Source organism: Centruroides vittatus, unplaced genomic scaffold (genome assembly GCF_030686945.1).
Source record: "Centruroides vittatus isolate TY-2023 unplaced genomic scaffold, ASM3068694v2 contig_955, whole genome shotgun sequence".
NCBI lineage: Eukaryota > Metazoa > Arthropoda > Arachnida > Scorpiones > Buthidae > Centruroides > Centruroides vittatus.
In genome coordinates this window covers 1,576,392-1,601,100 of record NW_027122634.1, presented here as the reverse complement: position 1 = coordinate 1,601,100, position 24,709 = coordinate 1,576,392, and the positions used below count along the sequence as shown (strand labels likewise).

At 27.9% G+C, this 24,709-nt stretch overlaps 1 protein-coding gene across 2 annotated transcripts in view; it reads right to left on the bottom strand.

The window, feature by feature from the left end:
• The window catches only part of LOC136985201 (methylthioribose-1-phosphate isomerase), a 42,128-nt gene extending 30,091 nt beyond the window's left edge, over nucleotides 1–12,037 (bottom strand). For both annotated transcript variants that reach the window (XR_010882302.1, XM_067282426.1), the window contains exons 1-2: nucleotides 11,896–12,037; nucleotides 9,590–9,825 (exon numbers count right to left, since the gene is read on the bottom strand). Coding sequence is in view for 1 of the 2 variants with exons in the window: in XM_067282426.1 (XP_067138527.1) it covers nucleotides 9,590–9,825; nucleotides 11,896–12,024 (365 nt within the window). In the remaining variant the exon portion in view is untranslated. The remainder of the gene's footprint in view (nucleotides 1–9,589; nucleotides 9,826–11,895) is intronic.
• Between the last annotated feature and the right edge of the window lie 12,672 nt (nucleotides 12,038–24,709).

Here is a 24,709-nt window from a genome sequence, read left to right as displayed (position 1 = left end):
ATCATAATAAATCTAAACAAAGTCTTATGTTTTAAAATTTTGCAGTAAAAATACAACAAATCCATCCACTTTACAATGGAAAAATAATTGGAAAACAAAAGTTTTTCAATGTAAATTTACTTTGAATAACATTTTTTTAAGCAGGAAAGAAAGAAATTATCACAAAGGCTTTAATTACATGTAATTAACACCTTTGTGATAATTTCTTCCTTTCTTGCTTAAACAAAAGAAAAGTGTGATATCCAACTCTCCAATCTCAATTATCTTACAAGAATAACATTTTGTCTTTTTTACAAAATTGAACAGAATAATTGACAAGAACAAGGATATTTGGAACAATTCAATTTCCATGTATTCAAAAATACAATTTTCAACAATTAAAATAAAACTTTCAGTTTGTAAATGTTGGTAACACATAAGTAAAAAACAAACAGCAATATCCTTTTGACAAGAGGTTTAAAACTGGTTTCTGATATGATTTTTTGGCAGGTCAGATTTCAAAAACTAAGCAGAATTATAAAAACATTTACAGACAATTTTAAACTTATTTTTTACTGTAGAATCTACACTTCAAATACTAATATGGAGTTTTGTGGTCCTGTATATATAATTTAAAATTATGCAAAAAATCTATACATTTATAAAATTAGATTATCTTTATTGTGATTTTATTTATCTTGTAATCAAACAAAAAAAAATTGTTTCTTCTCAAAATTTCATTCAAGTCTGTGTTTATACTATTCATAAAAATTCTATATACTGTAATGATTTAATATTTGTATTTTAAATTCTAGCCACATTCTATGCTAGAATGATTTTTTCTATAATTATTAAATAATATTACTTGGTCATATGGTAGCTTAAAGCAATAAAAATGTATACTGTCTTTTAGTTGTTAAAATTATCCATTAATAACAAAATCATAAAATTATGTTGTCTAATAACATAACTAATAAAATTTTGCAATTTAAAAGTCACAAAATCTGCAGAATATAAGCATAGGGTACAGCAGAGATAAATTTTTCATTTATGTTTAATATTAAACAACAGACAAAAAATAATAAAAATTACAAAAGTTTTGTTTTGAATTATTTAAACTGTTATTTATCTAGTTTATTTATATTTTTATTTGAGACTACATTAATTACTTTAATTTTTGATGAGATCCTATGTTTGAGCTCCAGTACGTCGATAATTTTTTAATGTTGTTTCACCTGTCATTTAATATTAATTTTAATCATAATAATTCAAAAATTATTTGCTTTGGAATTTACAAAAAAATTCTATTAATTTAACATTTTTTCTAAATATTTAATTTATAAAACTTAATTTAAGTATTTAATGTTTATGGATTAATTTATCATCAATTTTTAAACACTTTTAGAAATTATACTGAAGCTATGTGGTCTAAATCTAAAGATTGAAAATAAATTTGTTTGCTTTCATTGTCAAAACTTTTACATAATTTCTTTCAGTGAGACTAATAATTCATAAAAAAACTTTTGTAATTCAGCAGTAATTTGTTTTTTATAACAAGCAAACATTTCAGTCATCTTCAGGTCCTATAACAAATTATTTACAACACAAAACTATAAAATATAAGCACAGGATAAAATGAAGATAAATATTTAACATGTATTAAAAATTAAAAACAAATAAAAAATAACAAATATTACAAAATCTTTGCTTTGAATTATTTGAATTGTTATTTATCTAGTTTATTTGGTTTCTTATTTAATTATTTTCATTTTTAAGAAGATCCTATGTTTAATTTCTAGTCCATCAATGATTTTTTGATGCTGCTTTCCTGTCATTTAGTACATTTTTATTGTTATTTGCATTACTGTTTTCATTATTACATATGAGTTAATGATGACAATAATCAATATAATTAATCTAATTATTAGACTAGATATAATAAAAGTATCATCAATCTGCATCAAATCTCAATTTATTGTTAATTTTCAAAAGTATTCAAAAGTAAATAAAATTATTCATTCAATGGTTATTTTATATCAAACAGAAATTTCTAAATATAACCTAATAAGAGAACTTTTCTTTATTCAACTGAAATGGTAGCTATGGAGGATTATGTATGCATAAAATTATATTTCAATAATTTAAATTTATGTTACATCATTCCTGTTGAATGGAATGGAACTGCATTTGTTATACAAATCTATTTTATAAACTTTAGTTGATATTCAAAAATTTGTGAAAAATAGTTAAAAATAACTATAGAACTTCTGGTTAGAATACTCATAAGTACACAAAATTGTATTGTGATATATTTTAAGAAATATGTAATTTGCATCTACATCAGTGGACAGATATAATTGATATGATTAGGAAACATTCAACAACTAGAAATATAAGTGACTATTCATCAAACATTAAAATACAGACGTATTAAAATATTTTATATATGTAGTAACATTGTGTAAAAGTATCTCTTTTGTAGATTGTGAATATCAGTGCTTTAAATCTCTCTTATTTTTTTATTAAATTAAAATACAAAACAAAATCTATGAAAGAGATTATTGAACGAAAATAAAAATTATTTTAAAAACTTTTTAAGATTAAAATAAAAAAACTCTCATAATTTATAATATTAAACACAAATGCTCATAATTATGTTATAAATTACATAAGTTTGTGAAATAATTTTAATATAATAAAACACTAAACTGAATTTTGTTCTTTGCATTTTATAATTAAAAATTTAAATACAAAGGCTATAATCTTAAAATTTCAATACATCTTTTATTGGCATTGATTTATAAATTTTAATTTCATTCGTTTGTTATACAATTTTTTTACTACTTATTATCTATCACTTTCTTCCTGAAGAGCATTAAATATATTTGCTTTGAATGAAATTCCTATCAAAATCTTTCTGATATAACATGATGCACTTTCACACTGTCATTTGACCATTACCTAACGTATTTGTTCATCTTATACATTTGTAACTTTTTGTTGAATATTTAAAAAGAAAAATTAAACAAAATTACACACAGTAGTAAGAAATTTATAAAATTTATGTAACCACCTTATGTTGACTAAGAAATATTTATTTATACAAACAAATGTTTTCAACATGATGACAACCTATGGAATTAGGTTAAAAATATTTGTGTTTGTGTAAATAAATATTTCTTGGCAAGCATAAAGTGGTTATGTAAATTTGTTAATTATTTAAAAATCATTTTAACTAATATGAGGACGGCGTGACATTGGAGTCACTGATTTTGATCAAACACTGTGAGGTTATAGTGCATGATATGTGCCAAGCAGTAAGGTGCAATACTCAAAATTAAAGGAGAAAATCTAGATTGAAAATTGCAAATCATTTAAAATGTTTAGAATCTTCATTATTTATATAGTGGCTGGTGGCTCAGTGAGGGCATGCTTGTTTTATAATTGTGAGGTTTGAATCAGTGGTATCAATGTAATTTTTTTTAATGCAAAACTATAAATTTTTAATTTATTCTTGGTACAGTGGATCTTTGAATGCACGGTATAGTGAATCGGTATAGCACATCTACTGAATGCACGGTATAGTGAGCAGCGCTATATAGCGCTGCTCACTTTACCATGCATTCAGTTATAGAGCGAGCGATGTTCACGACGCGATAAGCTCAAACACGTTTATACAGGTCTGTGCGACATTAGTGAGTAGTGCATTTTATTGTTACTGCATATTGAGTAATTGTGTATGTATTGAGTTTCTGCATGTATTTTGAATAGTGTTTAATTATTGTATGCATGATGAGTAAAAGAAAAGCTTGACATTATTGCTAAAGTAAAGAGGTGAACCACGTTACACCACGCCGCTCAGTATAACGCGGTTCACCTTATAATGCAGCTGTTGTTTCCCGGCCAACATGCACATTATATCGGGGGTCCACTGTATTTTTAAATTTATTACATTTGTTTAAAAATTATTTTTGAATATTCATGTATATATGGGATTCATACTAACATTTATTTATAAATTTATTTGAGAAGACAATTAGATTTAAACAAAATTATTATTATTCAAGGCCAATTTTGTTAATAAAAAAGACATTTTTAATAACATTATTCAATCTGTTTGCTTTCTGGGAACACAATTTTGAGGATGATAATAGTCATAGAAGCATGTGAAACAAACTTTTCTGCAGTATATGCATTGAATAAATGTAGATTTTTACAATAAGAAGATGATTTACATATGCCACTGGAAAAACAAAATTAATGTTTAAAAGCACTCCCCTATCATCAACTAATTTGGAGGAGAATCATTCGTACTGTATCACACTGGAAAATATCAGTGCTTAATTTTTTTTTTCTACTGCCTTTGCAACTTCTGAAATTGACAAAGAACCCTCAGCTGCAATTAGGCCTTGATTTTGAACAATGTTTTCACAATGTGTAAATTTTATAATATTGTCATGCAGTGATTCTTCTGTAGAACACATATCTATGCTATTGATGTTAGCACAAGATATAAAGCCATCTTTTCATTTTTTAATGAACAAAGATGCAACTATCGACACATTTAGGTTAAACAATAACTTTGTTGCCAGAGTATGTATGTATTGTACATGAAAATACAGAGAATATTTTGTTTTTAAATAAATATTGTTAGGTAGCATATGTTAATTGCTTTTATCTTTGACTTCTTACTTGAAACAGATGGATTTTATTGTTTTATCACCCTGTTTATTACGCATTATTAAAAGAAAAATGCCAATTACTGAAATAGAAAATGCTATCAGATATAGGTAACCATTTTTCTGTACCAATCAAATTTATTAAAATAAAAAAATTGGTTTAGTATTTAATGCCTTGATGACAAATTATATTTAATTCTTAATTCAAATGAAGACCACTATTTTCCAGACTGTTTCCATTCAAAACAAGAAAACTCTTCTTTTATAAATCAGAAAGCAAAAAATTAACAGCAACTATTTTCACTTCTCATTCAAAAAATTTTTACTTCAACACTTCTGCAATACTTAAGGTGCTGAAATTTTGTTTTATTAGCCAACATAGTCTTGCTTACCATCTTGCATTTTGATCATTCTACTTCACAACAGATTTCCAATTTTGATTATTATTTAAGCAAACATATATGGATAGTACTTAATATTTGAGGAACCATATCATCAATTGCTAATTTATTTAGAAAGTTTCAATAATTTTTATTCTTACAATTTTTGTTAAGCAAAATGATGATGCCAAAAATTTTCATACAAGATAAAGATAGTTAAATTAAAAAAACAATATTATCAATGAAAGTGAATTATCATCATTTTCTGAAGAATACTTATAATTCACTTTCATTTTAATAAATATGCAATCATTGTAAATGATTGCATATTTATTCAAGAAACTGTAAAATCTTGAAAATATTTTTTCAATGATATCAATTATATTTTTCTTTAAGAAATATTCACAAGTAAAAAATTCATTAATAATTCTGAATTCAAATGCATGGCATCTCTAAGAACTATTCATAAAATACTGCTATAATAGAGAAATTACATAGAAAACTACTACACAGTATTCCAAGACTTCAGATCTTCCAGTTCTTCATCAGAAGACCATTAAATAAATGGTATATTCAAAAAACAAACATAGAATTTTACTAAATTTAAAACTGCTCTAAAATTCTACTGAATTCCAAATTTCCAAGCAGATGAATACTGATCTTAATGTTAGCACCATATTTATATATAAACATCCCAAAGCCTGATGTATTAATACTAAACAAATGACTGTTGTAATTAATTGGGCTATTATTACTATATAATAAATAATTAGAAACTTTGAATTAGTATCAATACATTGGGATGTTAATATATTAAATTATTATAATTATAAATTTCAATAAGAGATGGCACCTAATGACTATCTCTGATACCAAATTACTTAATTTCTAATTATTAATAGTAGCAAAAGATAGCTGAATTAATTATGACAATCATTTGGTTTAGTATTAGCACCATATTTTGTAGTTTTCCTTCAACAAGAAAATTATTTTATAAAATTAAAAATCTAATCCTTCTTCTCATCTAAAAAAAATTTGTTTCAAAACTTGTTTTGTAATTCTTTACTCTTACAATCCATTTCCAAAATCTACTAGAGACTGATGGCCAGATGACTGAGTGATTAAGATGTCAACCCTTCACTCTAGAGACCTGAGAATTCATCTGTACGGGTCAAAAACTCAAGGAATTTTTGGGGATAATCACCTGGCGGCCAGTCCAACCCATGGAAGACTCAGACAAAAGATCATCAATGCTTATAGGGCAAATAGACTTTTAAAAAATTTCTAATAGAGACTACTTTATAAGTAATGTGGGGGTTAAGTAGTAGTAAAAGTGTTAGAACTAAAAGAGCACAAAAAAAATATCAAGTACTGAAAAGTTATGAATTTTAAGGAAGAGTTTGAACTCCAAGATAGTTAATATCAAAAATGGAGATGTGTTGTTTTAGTAGCATGAAAATGGAGAATGGAAGAATTAAGAACTGCAAAAGTATTGAACTAGAAAGTTTTTGAATGAGTAGTTTCTTAATTTTTACTTTCTGATTTGTAAAAGAAGGATTTTCTTGTTTTGAATGGAAACAGTGGTGTAAGGAACTGAGTCCGAACGTTATTTTTATTTTATTATTATTTCTGTTTTATTATCTTTTGTTTGGGGTTTATGTTTATTTAGGACAAAGGTTCTCCACCACTCTCTTGTTAGTAATGAAAAATGAAGATAAAACAACTCACGGAGAAATAAGCGCCGTAGGAAAAATCTTGCGCACTTGCGCTGCCCGGCGGAAGTAACAGTCCGCAGAAAAAAAAATGGAGGGGGGAGTCCCCACAATCACTAGTAGAGAAATACTTGATAAACCGTCTTAAACATCCCAGAAAATTATGATAAATATTTTGTAAACGGTTTATAAGCTTTGTCGGAAACTTAAAGCTGCCAGAAAAGAAAGTTAATGTTAGCAACTAAGTATGTAAATAAGGGGAGTAACCCAGCTCAAGTGTGATGTCACCTCACAGTATAAAACCCGTACGTTAACCGAAGAAGGAGAGGTGAATTTCAAATCGAGGCGACTGTGAGAGCGAGGTAGATTCGAAAGCGAAGTATTTTCTGATAGAAGTCCAGATTGATAATTGGACGATCCAAGGTGCTAAAGAGGAGTTTATTGTCGGGTTGACTTGTTGATTTTCGTTAATAAATTTTGTTTGGAATTATTGATATTTGTACGTAGTACGTTCTAGTTGCTAATTAAATATATTTGAACTTTTGATCTGACTTGATATTTATCGTTATTATTACTAATTTTTCGGTGCACACTTAAAAGCCCAGGCCTGGCAAACTAATCTCGAATCCGCGTAAAGTACCCGTTAGGTTAACGGAAGTTTCACCGACCGTAATTATAGTCGGTTTCCTAAGATACTAAAATTAAGTACTTTACAGTCCATAAGATGGTGCTGGCTTTACAATCAGAGTTAGTCTACTTGAGAATTTTTGGAATTCACTAAATTTTATAATGACTCTAAATTTTAAATTTAATGAAATTCTTAATTTGTTTTTTTGGATATACTGTTTAATGGTCATGTTTCTTGACATTATGCTAAAAAACTTGAACTGTTTATATAGCAGTATTGTGTGTGCATTAAAGCAGTATTACAGGGATGAATAACTTTAAAATAATGATTTCAATTCATCAATGAGTTAATGATGAATCCATTTACTTTGTTAAAATATTTCACATGTAAGTTTCAGGTATTTTTAGTACAAAACTTTACACAAAATGAAATTTACATCCTAATATTTCATACTGTAATATAGATTTCCTATTTAAAAATTTACACTTTAACTGTTTAACATTATATTTACATTTATATTATTGTATTTAATTGTTATTTTTTTCACTTGAGAAACTTACTTTATATTTGAAAGCATTTATCTTAACAGATTCCCTGAATATCAGATAACATTAATTTATTATATATATACTAGCTGACCCGGCCACGCGTTGTTGTGGCTCAAAATGTATCTATTATAAATGTGTAACACTTCCCCCGTGGGGGAAATTTCAAAAAATTCCTTCTTAGTGTATATTCTCTTGACGTACCCTATTAAAACGCAATCAAAAACGCATCTAAAATAGTATAATAAAAGCCGAGTTCTTCACAGTAAGCCTTAATCCCGTCACTTTTCCCGCTGGGGAATATCGAAAAATCCCTTTTTAGTGTATATTCTGTTGACGTAACCTATTAAAACGCAATTAAAAACGCAAAAAACGCATGTAAAATAGTATAATAGAAGCCGAGTTCTTCACGGTAAGCCTTAATCCCGTCCATCTCCCCCCACTGGGGGGAATTTCGACATGTATATTATATAAAAACACGTGCGTATTCGAATGCAACGTTGTGTCAAAATTTCAAAGGAATCGGTAGGAACAAACGAACGTTATATTTTATTTATATTAATATTTATATTAAGTAATAATTTTAATAAAATAGGAATAATTAATAGTTATTCTCCTAACCTCACTCAGACTCTATTACACTGTAAGACAACAACACCTTGATGCTGAGAACCTTTAACTTTAATCATAAACAAACGTTTTCGGCCCATTCCATGGCCATCGTCAGGCTAACAACATTCGAATACTGTTCCGAATAACCAATTTCAAATTTAAATAAAATACAAAAGAACTCACGCGCGATGCTAAACAACGTAAACTAAAACTAATATAAACAACATAGAAAAGAACAAACGAACGTTATATATTATTTATATAGATAGATAGAAAATGATCTGCTTCAGTCCATTCTCACAGAAAAGCATAATGCCTGACAGAAAAGCAAACTTAGTTCGTCGGAAGGTAGCGCCATCTGTTGGACATAAAAGCCTTAATTTATATATAAATATATTTTTGAAAGGGGGAGATGGTGTAGGGGTATGAAAAATAGATAGTAGCCGATTCTCAGACCTACTGAATATGCATATCAAATTTGGTAAAAATCGGTAAAGCCGTTTCGGAGGAGTACGGTAACTAACATTGTGACACGAGAATTTTATATATAAGATAAATATATATATATAGTATATAAAAATAGTTGATGATAAAGGTTAAATATTTAAAAATATTTTTTATATGTTATGAATTGAGCTGCTCGGGGGAACACAATGGTAAATGCTGAAATGGAAATTTTAAAATACAGCAAAAATAAAATTGTGATTGAACCATAAATCTGAGTAAATTTATTCTAAAATCAATCTTTTAATGAAAGTGTTTTGCAATCAATCTAGTTTCATAATGACATAATTGAAGTAAGAACCAAAAGATCACACCAGAGCAATGGCAATAGTAATAGACAGTGATGGAGCTTACCCTTATGTTTTTCCAAGCAGCTGAATTATATCTATAAAAATATTTAAAGATTTAAACAAAACAATGTTTTCAGTTTTCAAATGCTTATAATAGACAAATAACAGATATCAAATCTGTTAATCAAAACAGCTGTAACCAACTATATTTGTCAACCAAAAAGCAAACATTAACATGGAGAAAATAAATTAATACTCACTTATTCTTCATAGTATCAATATCAATTGTATTCTGTTGAAGATATGTTTCTGATAAATTACATAAATATTTTGCTGCATTTTTCATATTAACAGCAGTTGGTCTAGCCGTAACCAAATATTCAAGTTGTTTAGTTATAAGTTCATGGAGTTGATCCTTATTTACAAAAGATTTTTCTTGCAATTCAACAGCTAAGCTTAAAGCTCCAACAAGTGCAATAGCTGGTGCACCTCTGACCTAATATTTTAAAAAATAAAAGTTATTAACTACTTTAATAAATTATAAGCTTTTTGTGTTGTCAACTTTACATCATTAAACAATCAAATAATTTATAATTTTTAACGTTATAGAATAGTTCTTGTTTTAAATGAAAATATTAAATTTTTAAAGAATTAAAATCATAAGCTGAAAATAAACTAAATAAGATATTTAAAAATTTCTAATAAAAATTGTGTGTTAATAAAATGTTTACTTAAACTTCAAGCAAATTCTTCAAGAATAACACACTAAACAGATTGCTTGTACTTTTGTTTTAAAAAAAGATATTACCAAAAGACAATCTGTTTAGTGTATTGTTCTAAAAATTTTTATCTTCTAAATATCTGAATCTGGTTATTTTAAAAGATTTAAAGAAATAGTGTGGAATAGTGTTATTTCTAAGCAGAAAAACTATTATTTATAAGAAATTAAATTATTATTATAAACACAAATCGATTAAATTTAAAAGAAGAACACATATCTCTTATGTTTATCTAAATTACTTGTTTTTAGTATTACAAAATTTTTCCCTTAAACATTTTCAGAAAATACAATGGAATCTGCTGATTGTAAACACTTTGGATTCATATTGACAAAAATTGGATAAATTTAAGAGGTTTCAAGAATGAAAGTGCCAGGAGTACGTAAAATCTTGGCCATGGACAACAGGCTCAATAGGGACTTAGAATGTAGCTACCACTCAGTAGATTACAAGAACATAAATATACCAACCATTGAGAAAGGAAAGCATCACAGCATTGGCTACCTACACATCAGATCCAGGTGCAGTGGTAGAGGTTAAACTACATGAAACTTGACTATTACACTCCACTAAGCATGGCAGATTTGAAAGGTTTTGAACTATTAGAAGTATTTAAGGCAACAAAACAGGACATTGTATTAACTACAAAGATGCTGAATCCATCTCCACAGCATGGATGTTCTTTGTAATTGTCCTTATTCATCTGTTAAGGCATTCCTTCCATTTTTGGTTAACATGTTGCAAATTCTGTATTATGAACAATTGTAACTCCATCTTGGTAACATATTCATATGTTCACACATTATATGTGTGCTTTCATGTTACGTCTATGAGTTTCATTTTGTTTTCTTTTATTTTATCTTTGTTTTTGACATTTGCATTTTATTCAACTTCTAATTGGTTGTCTTGGATTTACATTGCAAAATCAAGCTCTAACATTTAAATCAATGCTTTAAATAGAAATGGTCAACTTTAAAACACTCTCTAGATGATTGTAACCTGAAAAAGACCTATTGAATAAAGTTGAAAAAATTCTGTTTTGATAAAATCTTGCTTTTGCTGAAATATAGAAGATAATGAATTAATTTGTCCTATGTTTCTAGTTTGTTCATATATATGTTTATAACATTTTCAAATTTGCAAACTTGCATATAATTCCAGTGTAATGTGATTTATCATGATAGCAAATTAGATTAGTAATATGTAGACTCTCTATATTATCAATTATCATAATTTGTCATGATAAATGACAGTTTGATATATATGCACTTGATGGGGCATATAGTAAACTTTTAAAAACTATTCCATTCATAACTGCAAAAGGGCTGTTGTATAAGCCAAATGCATTCTGGGACATCATGCATTAATGAATAATAAATACAGTTCAATTTTCTCAATGAAACAATAGTTTCATGTCTATTTATTTTGAATATGTCCACTTTTTATTAAACATCCTGCACTTTAAGAAAAGATATATTTATAAAATTTTTTAAATCCCTAAAATTACAGAATATACTTTCTAAAAATAATGAAAGTGATTGAATACATAATTTTTATTACTGATTTCTCTTTTTATATTATTTTTATCAAAACAGTCCAATAAATATATCAATTTATACCTATAAGCTTGCTTATAGATGTATACATATTTCAGTTATTTCATAATTAATCTAAATACCACTTTTACTCAAATATAAATCAAATTTTTATTTTCTAAGCAGCATAATATATTCAATATTTTAAAGTTTATAAATTAACATTTACAATAGCCTTCATTTTTTTCATACCTTCATATAATGAATTGCATCCCATCCATCTTTGACATTAGAAATAGGAATATATGATGTTTGGTGAGGAAGTTGAAGCTGATCCAAAATCTTCAATTTACCTTTTTCATATATAATAGCTTCCAACATTTTCCAAACTAAAAGAAAATTTTAAGTAAATTATAACAGGAATGTACTGTACTTTCTTTACATATTTGTTATATACACAAATATAAAAATACAAAAATTATATATTTTGTAAAAGTGTTTATCATTATTTAAGCATTATAAAAATATTGATTCTGTTAGTAATAGTATCCTAATTCCAAAATACTAGAGTAATATTATATAAACATGCTAACATCTTTGAATAAGTAAATATTTAATAATTTTTTTAAAAATCAGACCAAAATTTTAAAAATTCTATCTATTTACCTTTTATTATTATTATTACACTGTGTATATGTTACTGCTAAAGCTCAAAAGCCATTAATGTGTACATTACCTAGCTAATCTCCAGATTAACTAGATTGATCTGTTAACGTGCGGAATCAAGAGTTTCTACATTTTACCTAGGTAATCTACACATTAACAGCTTCTGTATTGTTAAAGTTCAAAAGTTTGTTTCTCTCATTTCCTTCCCTACTACTCCCCGAAGAAGACAGAGCAAAAACTGATGCACGCTCAATTTTAGCTGTGGTTCTTAGTAAAACAGAGGATGGCTTTTATAAACTTGGTACTAAAACAAGTATTTTAAAACAATTGTATGCAAAATCTGAATTCGGTGCTTGTAAAGAGAGATTTTTAATGAAAGAAGATGTCCCTGCTGTAGAAATATCTTTATGTCAAACAGCAATAAAACAATACCTTGGTACTGGATAGGGTTTCATAAAATGTGACTGCAAATCTAAATGTACCACAAATAAATGTGCTTGTCGCAAAAACCAATTGCTATGTAACTCAAAGTGTCACCAATCTTCAGATTGCACTAATAAGTAAGCACAATTTTATCATATGTTTTGCAAATTCATTTCTTTAATTGTAATAATATTTTAAACTGCTTGATTTTTTGTATCACAGTTTTTTAATTAATTGATAACTGATTCTATCAACTAATTTGTTGATTGTTTGATTGTATTAACTTGATTCTTTAGATATCAAAAATTAAATAAATAACATTATGTTAATTTAAGCGTACAGAAACGTTGCTGTTGTTCCGGCAAAAATCTTATTTTCACTTTACCGAGTGCCTAGTAGGTAATGTGCAGATTACCTAGATCATCTGCACATTACCTACATAATTTGAGAAATGGAACAATTTTCGAAACTTTAACAGATCACCTTAGTTAATCTGGAGATTAGCTAAATAATGTACACATTAACGGCTTTCGAGCTTTAGCGATAACATATATATATCTAAATTTTTTAAAATGCTTACATAGTTTTTAAAATTTTTTCTAATTTATGTATTCAAAATAAAAATATTTATTATTCAAAAGAAAAGAGAAGTATTGAATTTTCATTTCACTTTATCTTATCCATAATTTTCTAAAAGTATTTGAATTTTGTTATATTATCCTGTATTTTATATTTCCATAATTTGATAGAAAGTAAAAGAAAAATGTTTATCATCATTTGGTATAATTATGTGTGGTAATTATTAATTAATATTGAATATAATCTGAAATTATTTTTCCAAATAATTTCAGAATATATTCCCTAGTAAAAATATTACTTGAAATTATTTGCTAATAAAAAATGATTCTAAGTATTATGAGATGTTGTCAGGGACAGAACAATGGACTCAGTCTCTGACTGTGGGGAGCATGGAAGGTTTTGAAGGATTTGGGGCATAATGGTTTGTAGGGGACACAGTTCTTAGAAGAAACAAGAAAAAGATGAAAGGAATAACTGAATTTTAAGGAAAATAATTTTGTTAGCGAAGTGTTAATGAAGTTGAAAGTACGTCCTGAATGTTAATAAAGTTACTCTCAGAAATTGTAAATTCATTATGAGCATAAAGTTGATCAAGAAGACTTTCCTTGTTTCCTAACTGATAGAGACCTGATGGATTAATGCTCATAACAGCTAAAACATTTCATGGAGCTGCACATCCCCTATCAACATCAGGCACCCTAACTAAAACATTTGAACCAATTTCAACCTGTCCATTGTATCGTGGTTGTATCAGCTAACATTCAGAATGCATTATTACTTTTCTTAATCACCACAGTGCACAGTGGTCAAATATCATGAAAGCCATGATGCAAATTTTGCATTGTGGATGATTTAAAAATACCACAATGCATTGTAATCATTTTTTTTGCTCATTCAGCATTTTCAGTCTTTGAGCCTAACATATATATGACACTAAAAGGACCATAGGTGCAAGTTTATAATTGTACCATAGGTGCAAGTTTATAATTGCAATTTTAAATCAACATATAACTCATACACCATTTCAAACTGTCTTTTAAAACAGATAATCCAGAGGTTATGCACATGAAAATATGATGCTTTGAATTTATGCAAAATAAGCAATATAGAAAAAAATATGAAATGACAATAAAATTAGGTATACATACATATATATTATATAAAGATTACTGTATATATTATGAGAAATTATTATTTTGTCACAATATATTTCTATCAGATAGAAGTTTAAGATAAGATCACTGTCTTTTGGTGTTAATAAAGTTTTTATGAGTAAAGAACAAAAATAAACAAAAAAAAAAATCTCACAAGTGCTTTCAACATGTATAGAATGTCTTCTTCAGGCAAAACAAAACAAATTTTTTTTGTTGGTAATAAAAATTTAATTATTCAGCTAATGATAGAACTATTCAAAATTGATATCCATGAAATGAACTTCAAGAAAAATAACCCACTCATCAAAATTTATCAATAAAATTTACACTGAATAAATAAAAGGCTCTAAAAGCATATGATGATGTTATATTCAAAACTATTAAAGAGCAATTAATACAATATAGCTGAAAAACAATAAATTTGTAACTAAAATATCAGATTGGATATGCATAAATGATAATTACACACCTTAAAAACCTTAAATAACAAGTAAAAAACTTTAATATACTTAATTTTTAGACCAGAAGATGATTTAAGTAGTAGATTGAAAACATTTGTCAATTTAGACAAATGTTTTCAATCTACTACTTAAATCATCTTCTGGTCTAAAAATTAAGTATATTAAAGTTTTTTACTTGTTATTTAAGGTTTTTAAGGTGTGTAATTATCATTTATGCATATCCAATCTGATATAGAAATTTAACATAAAAATTGCAAGTTTTTAGAAAAATTGTGCATATTTTATTTTAAAAAATATATACATTACATTTTTTTACATTATATTCTAGGTTATTATTACCTATAGCAGGGCTGTCCAACTGGCGGCCCGCGAGCCGTATACGGCCCGCCAAATTATTTTTACGGCCCGCGAGTACATTTTACTATGAATAAATTTATGTTACTGAATTATTATTATTAATATTAAAATTATTTTACTATGTGAAAATTACGGCCACAATGTTCTCATTAATATATTACGAATATTTTAAAGTTTTCTTTTTAGTATAAATAAAATATTTTTTTAATTAACATAAAACTGACTTTTCATTTATCAACCTTCTTGGCCCCCGAAACGTTTGGTGAAGAAAATATGGCCCGCGGGCTATGATAAGTTGGACAGCGGTGACCTATAGTAATATTATGAACTTTATAACTTATGGAAAAAAGCAATTATATAAGAACTTATAGATGTAACTATTTAAATAATTGTACGTATCTTGAAAATAAATAATAATTCTAAGTTTTAAATAATTCATTATTAAATGATTTTGAACCTTGATATTATAAACCTATTTTTATACATAGAAAATTTAAGAGAAAATAAATTTGGAATTGATATGAAAGCATCACAACTTAAATTTAAAAGAAAAATCTGTTAAATTTATAAAAGCTACAGCTGTATGAAATACTTTAGCTAGAAATATATTCATTAAGTAAATTTATTTTTCATTTTTTTTTTTTTTTTGTGAATGTTGCTTGAAAATCAAAGCAAAACATTAGTTTATAATATTTAATTAAGGAGTTGTTTTATGTGAAAAATTATTCATATTTTAATTACTAGCATCTTTACTATAAGATGTCAATGATGGAATGAATGTTCTGAAAATGTTTCAAACAAAAGATCTGACTTCTTAAAAAAGTTTGAATTTTCTCTTAATTGTTTAATTTTTTTTTTATTTTTAAAATTAATAATTTATTTTTAAAGTTAATATAGTGTTAATAAGCTATTCTTAAAATTTTTTAATGTTTTCAAATAATTCAATTTAAAATGTTGTTCTCATAAGCTTCTGAAGAAGAATAAGCCTGATGACAAAACCTTAAATCTGTACAGCTAAAATTGATTGATTACTTGATGCAATATTGTTTCATTTTATGAAACAATTATATTCAATGTAATGTTATCTTAGTTTCTAATTAGAAAATGTTTGTTGTAAAGTAAACAAGATTAAATAACCGATCACCCAGTGCATTTGGTTAACAAACAGTTCAGACTGCAAACAAATCAGACAATGAACACTTTTGCGAAAGATTTTTATTTTCGGACAATGAACACCTCACAGAACAAACAAGAAGCAACGCTGCATTTAAGATTTGTAAAACTATTTTAATGGCATCTATATGTGGTTTATGGAATGAGTCTTTCACAGATATATACATAACCTTTTTTTGCACTAGTTATTTTCTCTTCTCTGAATTTTTGTAAGTGCTTTTCTAAACTTTTTATTTAAAAAACTATTATTATTATGGGGCCTAAAAAGAGTGGAGTGTCAAGAACTATAGAAACTAAGCAAGAGATAATAGCCAAGGTAGAGAGTGGGCAGATGACTTCAGCAGGTCTACAGTATATAAATTTTAGCTAAGATATAATCAAAAAGATTCAAGCTGATAAAGGAATAATGAAAATAGCATCTGAGAAACAAAGTTGTGCCATCCATGAAAAAATGGAGCGATTGCTTTTAGTTTGTCATTACGTGTAAATAAACATAGTAAGAAAGTATATAATTTTTTTTTTATTTTTGTGGGTCTCCAGACAAATTAATCAAATTCCCACAAAAATCTATGGTAAATCGATAATTGGTTAACGACCAATTCGGATAGTGAATATGGTCTTGGAACGAATTACGTTTGTTAACCGTATCACCCATTGTATTGCTAAATTTCTTCCAGACTATAAGTTACAAATTAATTAATTTCTAGTCTACAAATAATTCAAATATTTTAAAAATCTATTATTGTTTTATTTCATATCAATTCAATGATGAATATATATAAAAAATATATATCACATTCAATTATTCTATAATTAATTTATTTATTTATGTTATATTTATATTTCTGTTCTATATATGTATATTTTTATGGAAAAAATAACTTTTACCACAAAAATATACATATACAGAACAGAAATACTGTATATATATATTAGTTATCTGAAATAAAAAATGTTACAATATAAGCAGATTTTTAAATAAGCAAACAAATACATAAACAACTTATTTCATTAAAAAGAAAACCGAGCATCCTGTCAAAAAAAACATGTTTAGCCTCAGGCAAAGTTCCATAAGATAACTAAATCCACGTATCTTGATTACTTTCTCCTATGAATTAAATTCATGACAAGTCAAATACGACGTTTCTCGTTTTGGATCCACGATTTCTTCCTATAAAATTCTTTATACAAAAATATTTAATGATTTATATACCTGTAATTTAACCTACAACTTTTTTTATGATTTTGTTCATAGTTTTCTTTTCAATTATTAGGTCAAAAACCACTTCTGAATTGCAATTATGAGCTGAAAGATAACTGAATTAAACGTGAAGTTTTAAGCATCACGTTAATATTAATTAATATATGATACAAATAATAACACTACAGGTTGAAATTTAATATCTTAAATTTAAGGATCTAAGAATATAGCATGCTTAATTCATTAAATGGTTCAAAATTTCAACCTGTAGCAGAAATATAGTACATAAAATAACTGTAACGAGTAATTGAAGTGTTGCTTTCTACATTTAATTAGATTTAAATAATACTAAAATGAACACGTAGCATACAGTCTACCTAATATTTGACTTGTGTGTAATGAAAACGTGTATAGCACGTGACAAAATAAATTCAAATAAATTTTTATTTTTTAAAAGAATTTACTAAAATAAATATAATAGTAATACATATTCAGTAAAAAGATATATTAATTTATTCTTTATTTAATAATTTTTACGATTTGTTAAATAATTCTATTCGGAATTTTTTGTGAAATATATAAAATTCAATAATTATAATTATTGATTGTTAATTAAAATATATATTTTATTATTTATTGCATTTTAACAAATGTTATTAAACTAATTAAATCGTCAATATTGTATGAAAATTCTTCAGCGCTAACATCGTACTGGAATTTGATTTATAAACATGTTTCTCAATAATTACATTTAAAAATGTGCGCTGTACTTTCCATTTTGTACATTTGCAATTATATATTTGCCTAATCAAATTTGTGTTAAATAAATATTTAAATCCCTAAATAATTTACACAATGTTTCATACATTCGTTGTAGGTATATATGGCGATCATTATGCAAATTAAATTCTCAAAATTAAAAAAAACTTAACTTTGCATTCGAATTTTCAAATATAATTAAATGTTCTGACCAATAATAATAATTAATGTATATATATTTATATAATTAGTAGATACATCTTGCATCTACATTTTAAGTGTTGTTTAGAACACGGGCGGCAGTCAAATGATCTTGCTTGAAGAATTCGTAGCGTCCAGAGAAGTTTTAACCATTAGGCACATTAGGTACAATACGTGCAAGGCTCGAGGTGTAAAAAAGAAAAGACTAATACTGTTTTACAAAAATATACAAAAATAGGATTATGTTTTTTTAACTTTTTCCATCCCGTGAGCACAAAGAAGGCCTTTTTTTATCAAGCCCATTACGGGTTCGGCCAGCTCCACAATTAAGCAGCAGGATGGCGAGAGATATCCGGACAGACCATCCCGAAAAAATTCCCAGGGTTTTTCCGATTCGTATGAATTCGTTTCCTGGTCCCCAAGAAAAAATCAACGTTAATTTTACTAACACAAAATAAAATCTTTAAGACTAGTTTTTATTAATAAAGAAAAAGTCTATATATTCTATTTGTTAAAAAAAAAACGAAAAAAAAACAAAGGCTAAACAACCCGATCTACTGAATCCTATAAAAGTTCTCGATGGCCCAGTGTCTAACACCTAAATAGAAGCCAATTTCCCGTAAACAGTCCTCCCCGGCAGCATCTCCTAGGCAGATCGCCCACGTAAACGTTGCCATATCCCATCAACACTAAACCTTATTGAAATTAAAAAACATTTTAAAATTACATTGGCTTTGATTACGCATAGCTACTAACAATCATTATCTAAAATCGAGAAACCCGAAACGTCTCGCAAAATTCTTCGTAATACTGTATTAACCTAAAGAAAAACATATCCTTCATAGTTCATTTGAATAATTGTATTTTGTTAAACCTATCTTTTACTATTAACAAATAAATTTAAAAATTATTTCATAGAACATGGTATAAAATAGAAATTAAGGTACGCTTTTGATTTTTTAAATTAATATTGTATTTAATATTCGATAAATATTGAAATTATTTCTACCTTTACATCTATTTTCTAGATTATAATTGATAAAAAATAATACTACTTTAAAATGATTATTTTTATCAATACTATTGCGAAAACGTATCGCAGTTATTTATCAGATAAACTCACCTTATAAAGTAAGTCTTTAGAAGTAATTCCTGAAGATATACGAATTTTTTGCTATTAATTATTACGAATTATTTGCTGCTATTATATATATGATTTATAATAATATCAATAAAATCAAAAAGTTACAATATTTTTATTATTATATGCGCAAGTATTTACGTCAACCAACATAAACATCAGAGTTTAAAAACCATTTCTTTATACTTTAGTATCAAATTTTAAAAATTATCAATTATTACAGAAAATAAAAAAATCCTAGTTTCAATCATAAGAAACTTTTAAGAAGCTTTCATAATTTATTTTTTGATACAGTTCAGGATTTATATGGATACACAACGTTATAATACGCATTTAATTGGCCTAATGCCAATGACCAGATTATAGAAAATAACGATCTGTAAAAGAAAATAACTGATGTCATATACACGTTTTGCACTTATACGAACTTTACATTGTGTTTATCAATAGAATGACTCATCGTTTAAACTGATATATTTACTGATTTTCACGTAGAACGTACAGTACAGTATATGTTGAAAGTGCTTCAGTAGATGTGAAAATTTTCAGAAAAAATACAAATTTTAAGTATCATTATCAGCGTTAAAAACAGGAAAAACGATTATAATGTTAATTAAAAAATAAAATTGTGTGATAGTTTTAGTAAATTAAAACAAAGAAAATATGTTAATGTTAATACTGTAGCTTAAAAACTATAGCTTTAATTATGTAAGTAAAATGATTTATTATGTAAATATCCTGAAGCCATTTTCAATACGAATAAATAGATCTTTTATATAGAAAACACTATATAAAAGATCTGACATATAGAGAAAATATTAAATATTCCAAATAAATTGCTCTAATAAAAAGAATCCGATTAAAATTTTACATTCAATGATCTTTCTAACAAAATATAACGCATAAAAGTTTATATTTCATAAATATAATTGTATTGCAATCGTATTTATGTTTATTTTAAAATTCATTAATATATCTTGGTTTAGGATTTGAATATGTGAATTCTATATTTAAATGTAAAGAGAACGTTTCGAGCCAAATATATCTGTAAACTACAGAATTTAATTAAAAAAGATGAGCGCATTTCCTAGTAAAGCGGCTTTAATACAGCTGGATAATTAAACCGATGACATAACCCGTTTCAAACGAAACGGACTATATTATTGTTTTGCTTATCCAATTATACTAAAGCCATTTTACCACGAAATGCGCTATCTCTGACGCTATCCGTACGTCACGCATCGATGACGTTTTCACCGAAAATTCTCCTGGAAGTCATAAATATCTCTATTAAATATCACTCATATTATGAAAATAAAATAAGATAAATCGTATACATTTCTTGCACTTAAAATTCAGATACATTCAGCGTCGAGAAATGGAGATTTCGTACTAAAAACGGCTGTCACTTTCTCAACATTCGGGATCTGTCTAGGTGACAGCAGCCAAGTAAGCAAGCCAGTGGCATAGTCCGTTTCGTATGAAACAAACTATCATTGGCTTGCTTCACTGGTGGTCACCTGGACTAATCATGAGCAACTCGCATAACGCGAGGTTCTAATATGCGGCTCCCGGGGCTTTAGCAACGTGATTACATTTTTTGACTCGGGACCTTAAAATGTCGAGAAATGCAAAAACACACGGAGGGTTTCTGCATGTATGGATGTTAGTCTGTGTGCGAGGTACAATTTTGTTCGCTCGCTTTGAAGCTTAATAACTCCTGTGTCTTTTGAAAATTTCTGAAATTTTACAGGGAGGTTTGTGTATTACGGGATTGATGCTACTAAATTTTGGTTAAAGGTCAAGGGGTGGAAAGTTAGAGGGGGTTTCACGAATGGGTAAGACTTAATGAAGATTTTACTCGTTATTAGCATTTATAATTTTTTTAATAAACTCATTCCTACTCGAAATTAAGCTTTTCTCATTTTTATACTAATTAATTATATAAAAAGTTTTTAAATAAAATACCCGTATGGTAAAAACTGGCATGCCAGTTTAGGCTAAGTGAGGCTATACATCCCTCTCTAGAGAGAGCGTTAAAAAAACGAACGAATTACATCACGAAAATGAACGAGTTTTTGATGTAATGCTGACAGTTTCACAGCTTTAGAATAAAACTGTCAGCATTACATCAAAAACTACAATTACACGTTTAATTTCTTTATTTTGTCTTCTTTCTAACGACGTAAAATACTCTTAGAACTCCGAAAGTGTTTTTTTTTATGAGTATTTTATTATTTGATTCAAAAACGCAAAAATAAATACAGTATATTAAATTTAAATGTTGCCGGGAAACTTATGCAACTCGTTTCTAGATTGTTTTTCATGTTTTCTGCCTCGTGCCATTATGTGGGGGTCTGGGGCCATCAAAAATTTGATTACGCAAGTTCAGGGTAGGGTCCTGCCACCAGGTGTGTTTTGTCGGACACACCTCCGATTTAGACAAAAACAAATAGTTAAGGCGCGAGGGTAAGAGTCACTCCGAAGTCCGGGAATGAGCCTCTCAGGAGGATGAATGCAAAGTCAAATACAAATGGAAGTTTATTATAAAAAAAAAAAAACAACATACTGAACAACGTTATAAAATCTGATTTAGGAAATTGGCCTATTGTTATCTATAAAACGGGGGGGGGAACTTAACGGGGGATATCCGAACTGCGCGACTCACAACATACCAGGAAAGGAGTTGTCTTCTCTTTCTTTTTGTCTTCTTGTTTCTTTACTAGGTCCTTCAGTAGGTCGGTTGTCTCTTTTCTGGTTAATCTCCTGTCCAGCCAGTCCACCCAGTCTCAATCCTCTCTCACTCTTCCAATTCTCTTTCACTCTTTCAATTCTTTCTCTGAGTCATTCTCCCAATTCTATCTTACTCTGCTTAATTTCATCACTTCTTTCTATTTTTCTTTGTTTTTGACCAATCATGCTTTAGTTTCGAAAGAAGGTGAGGTAATTTGTAAAATACATGATTGGTCACCTAGTGGTCCTCCTCCTCTCTTGTCAATAAAGAATGATGTGTGTCCATGTGACATGGATAGCATACCGTCTGTCATATAACACCGTCGAAAAACGGGAGAAACGACGAGCATCCCCTCAACTTTTCCTTCGCATGTTGTGAGATTTGTGACGATTAATTGGTAAATTTTTTGTTCTAATTTGTTTCTCTAAATTATTTTAAGTAGATATTATAAAAATTTTGGAAAGGGGTCCCTAAAATTGGAAAAATAGGCGAAATTCCTTTACACCTTTACTTAATAGATAAACAATTGATATATAAACAATTTCGGTGTCACGTTTACATACGCATCTTCTCTTCGAGATGTGGGTCTAAAGGGCGTCTTGTATATAGCTAGCTAACAGTTCTTTTTTTTATACAACCAGACAGAGCAAAAAAGGATATAAAATAAACAGACTTTAGAATACAAAAAAACAATTTCTAACTGATTAATTAAAGTAAATACATTGTTAGCAAAAGGATTAAAATAAAGTAATTAAAACTAAAATTATGCAGATAATATAGTATAAATGACAATTTACAAATATATAATATATAGATAGATAGATACAATAATAACAAAAATTTTTTTTTGGGGGGGAATGATGGACTTCACAATTATGCAACCTTACTTAAGCCGATATTCGTTACTAAGAACATTCAAACTAAACTTAACCAGTGAAGAAATGAGAATGAACTACATATTAGTAGTTTGCATATCATTAGCATAAATTATTTCAGTACTTTTTGTACTGACCCTTATGGAGTATGTTGGTACTCGGTAAACTTAAAGCCTGCAACTACAACTCTTTAAGAAAAAATCATATGCTGCTCGCCGGAAGCCTACGAGGTTCCCTTGCGGTCCGCATCAAGAAAAGGTTGTCCAATATACAACCTCGTAGAGTTTGTAATTTCCAATTTTTCCTGTTAGGTGATGCCATGGAGATATATCTAACTGGAGCGGCAGCGCTCTGTTGCAACTATCGGCACACTTGAAGCCGGAAGTGGCTTCATTATAGAACAAACCGTCATAGAAAGCTTGTCTTGCTACAATTTTAAAACATTGTACACCTATAAGTTTCCACTGTCTTTTTTTTTACTTAATCACGAGAACGGAATTAGATGAATGAAAGACGAAACCAGATATTGAAAGCTTAGGGCGGAAGGCTCCAATTAACTATATATGAACTAATGGTGCAAACCGGAAGTCATATTATTTCAATTCGAAAATTTTCCCCTGAAATATGTTAGAGAGAGATGATCAGCACGACTCTATTGTTAAAGGAAAAATATAAATAAATTAAAAATGTGATTAAAAATTGCAGCCCGACATTGTGACGATGTCAAAATAAATAATTGCACGTTTGCTTTTGATCTACTACTATAGAAGAGGTATAGCATCGCTTTCGCTCTCAATTTCGTTCTTAAAAGATAGATATATGATAGTCATTTGCAAAACAGAATTATTCGGCGCTGACCCATATCAAATACAAAAACCTATAGGACTACTTGCCGACTTTGCGCGGGTCGGGTCGCCATCGCTTAAGCTGGTTTCCGTCGTGGAATATCACGTTGGACGGCGGAGGCGTACAAAACGTTTCACGTGGTCCAGCAAGGCTCATACTCTGTCACGTGACTGCTCGAAACGTCACATCTCTGACGTATTTCCCGAGAACTTTTCGGACTCCGAAGAGACCGCGGATTACAGTTTTATAAACATTTCATTTGTTACGTTCCTGGAAATGCCATAACATTCTACAACAAAACCCCTCGATTTAAGAATTGATAACGACGACTTATTTTTCACGATTAACTCCGCAAAAAAATAGAACAAATAAATCAACAAATTACTTTAAAGTTCAGATAAAATACTTATAATCCTAAATAAATAAATTATTATCTAAATTTAAAATTATAGGATACATGTTACATATAACTAATTGTTTTATTTTAAAATTTGAA